The sequence below is a fragment of the Sinocyclocheilus anshuiensis genome, unplaced genomic scaffold (genome assembly GCF_001515605.1).
Source record: "Sinocyclocheilus anshuiensis isolate Anshui unplaced genomic scaffold, SAMN03320099.WGS_v1.1 scaffold91, whole genome shotgun sequence".
NCBI classification, from domain to species: Eukaryota; Metazoa; Chordata; class Actinopteri; order Cypriniformes; family Cyprinidae; genus Sinocyclocheilus; species Sinocyclocheilus anshuiensis.
Window position 1 is genome coordinate 90,221 of NW_015552636.1, and position 2,500 is coordinate 92,720.

At 50.6% G+C, this 2,500-nt stretch overlaps 1 protein-coding gene across 2 annotated transcripts in view; it reads right to left on the reverse strand.

Annotated features, from left to right (window-relative positions):
* Positions 1-592: 592 nt before the first annotated feature.
* The window catches only part of LOC107666708 (zinc finger protein 239-like), a 5,125-nt gene continuing 3,217 nt past the window's right edge, over positions 593-2,500 (reverse strand). For both annotated transcript variants that reach the window (XM_016458129.1, XM_016458131.1), the window contains exon 3: positions 593-2,486. In XM_016458129.1, the coding sequence (XP_016313615.1) occupies positions 1,609-2,486 (878 nt within the window). In that variant the 3' untranslated portion in view covers positions 593-1,608. The remainder of the gene's footprint in view (positions 2,487-2,500) is intronic.

Consider the following 2,500-nt stretch of genomic DNA (forward strand, 5'->3'; position numbering starts at 1 on the left):
GAGGAAAACATGGACTTTCATTTTCGGGTGAATTAACCCTTTAGCACTGTACAGCTGCTTTGAGACAATATGTACTGTATAAAGTGCTGTAGAAATAAAGGTGACTTCAATGAAATGACAGCACGTGTGTGAGTGAGAGTGCGTGTGAGTGTGTGTGCGCGTGCGTGCGAGTGTGAGAGCATGTGTGTGTGTGTGTGTGTGTGTGAGAGAGCGCGTGTGTGCGTGTGTGTGTGTGTGAGCGTGTGTGTGTGAGCGTGTGTGAGCATGTGCGTGTGTGTGTGAGTGAGTGAGTGAGTGATGGGGGTCTACGTGAGAGAGAGCGTGTGTGTGTGTGAGTGTGAGTGACGAATAAAACGGACAATTTAATGCAGCTAATGAGAAATTTTGAATTAAACGCCGCTCACCCTCTCCCGCCGGCCGCAGTGCATCCTGGCGTCTCCCTGGTTACCGGACTTCCGACTGATCGGTGCCGTAAAGCGCACGCGGATGTGGTAAAATGAACATTGTTTCCACAAGAGCGGAAGTGCTTTGCAGCGCTTACTTCTAAATATGAAAACATGAAATATATGCAAACAGCTCACGTTCTCAATGGGGCAAGTAACTTACTGTGACAGATATGAACATATGTCGTGTGACGCGCAAAACAAAACTCCTTCCGTTCGGCTTTAAACAACCTTTAATCACTCGCTTCTTCTCACGGCACATTAGTGTTAATTAATGATCGAATGCTGCAGTCTGGAGAAGACATGTTACGGAAGGCCAATAAATTGCATGTTCATGTGTGCGGCTGTAATTAGAGGTGAAGTGTTTATTAAAGATGATGACACACATATGAAGAAAACATGCACATGAAGAACCCAAACAATTATAATTCAATCCTGCACACAGCTCTTATAAAACAGCCTTTCTGATGGCATTAAAGCCCTCCAAGCTACTGGTGGTTAAATACACACATATATAAAGTAAAAATAGAAGACCATTCAAAACAATAACAAATGTAAAGAGCTAATTTAAAAAAGTTAAAAGGTAAATCTAATGTGATTCATGAGCTCAGTTTACTATATTAATCACCTGGTGCTCAGAAACCGATCACAATCAGCTGCTGAATTACAGCACATCTATACTCTGTAACGTCTTTCATGAGTTAATAAAGTGTTACAGTGAAACAATAATTGTTATTCTGTGTTTCGCACACGAGATTTACGGCAGCTAGTAAAACACAGCATCGAGAGAAACCAGAGGTTCAGAAACGCTTCAGTGGCGTCTCATGTTGACAGTAAAACAGTTCAGTTTATATATAAAAAAAATAACCACAGACAGTTTGAGGGAGACTCATTAAATACAAGGAATGTGAGCACACACAGTAATAATATGCTCCTGTACAATATACAGTTCTAATGAGTCACTGCACTATATATTTCTGAACAACATACAGAGTGTGAGGAGCATCAGATCAGAGCGAGGCGTGCAGAGCTAGCGCTTCAGACGGTCTATGACAACAAACACATGTATAACGACACACAGCATTGCTGATTTCTATCAGGACACGAAGAGGAAAGCTCGGCGATCGGCTGCCGTCGCTCAGGTGTTTGTGCTCTCTCCAGGCGCTCACGCTGGCTCGCCGCTGTGGATCCTCTGGTGCCGCTTCAGCTCTCCCGAGCGGAAGAAGTTCTTGCCGCACTGCGTGCAGTGGAAGGGCCTCTCGCCCGTGTGGATGCTCTGGTGGCCCTTGAGCCGCTCCAGCCGGGAGAAGCTCTTGTCGCACTGGTTGCAGTGGTAGGGCTTCTCTCCGGTGTGGATCCTCCGGTGCTCCTTCAGGTGTCCCGACTCGGAGAAGCTCTTCCCGCACTGGAAGCACTGGTAGGGCCGCTCGCCCGTGTGCGTTCTGTGGTGCCGCTTCAGGTCGCCCGATCTGAAGAAGCTCTTCTCGCAGAGCGTGCAGCGGTGGGGCCGCTCTCCGGTGTGGATGCGCTGGTGGCCCCGCAGGTGTCCGGAGTCGGAGAAGGTCTTGTCGCACTGGTTGCAGTGGTAGGGCCGCTCGCCACTGTGGATCCGCTGGTGCCGCTTGAGGTCTCCGGAGCGGTAGAAGCGCTTGGAGCACTGCGGACACTGGTAGGGCCGCTCGCCCGTGTGCATCCTCTCGTGCTGCTTGAGGTGGCCCGAGTCGGAGAAGTTCTTGCCGCACTGCAGGCAGTGGTAGGGCCGCTCGCCCGTGTGGATGCGCTCGTGTCTCTTCAGGTCCCCAGACGTGGGGAAGTTCTTGCCGCACTGGAAGCAGGGGAAGGGCCGCTCTCCGCTGTGGATGCGCTGGTGCCGCTTGATGTCGTTGATCCGGAAGTACTTGCCGCAGTCCTGGCAGTGGTACGGCCGGTCCGCCGAGGGACGACTGTGGGTCTGGGCCGGCTCTGAGAGAGACAGGCTTTTAGGGTTCGATCCGCTGCAACAAGCCGTGAGACACTCTCCGGTCTGCTGCTGCAGGTGCTGAGCTGTCAGGAGAGAA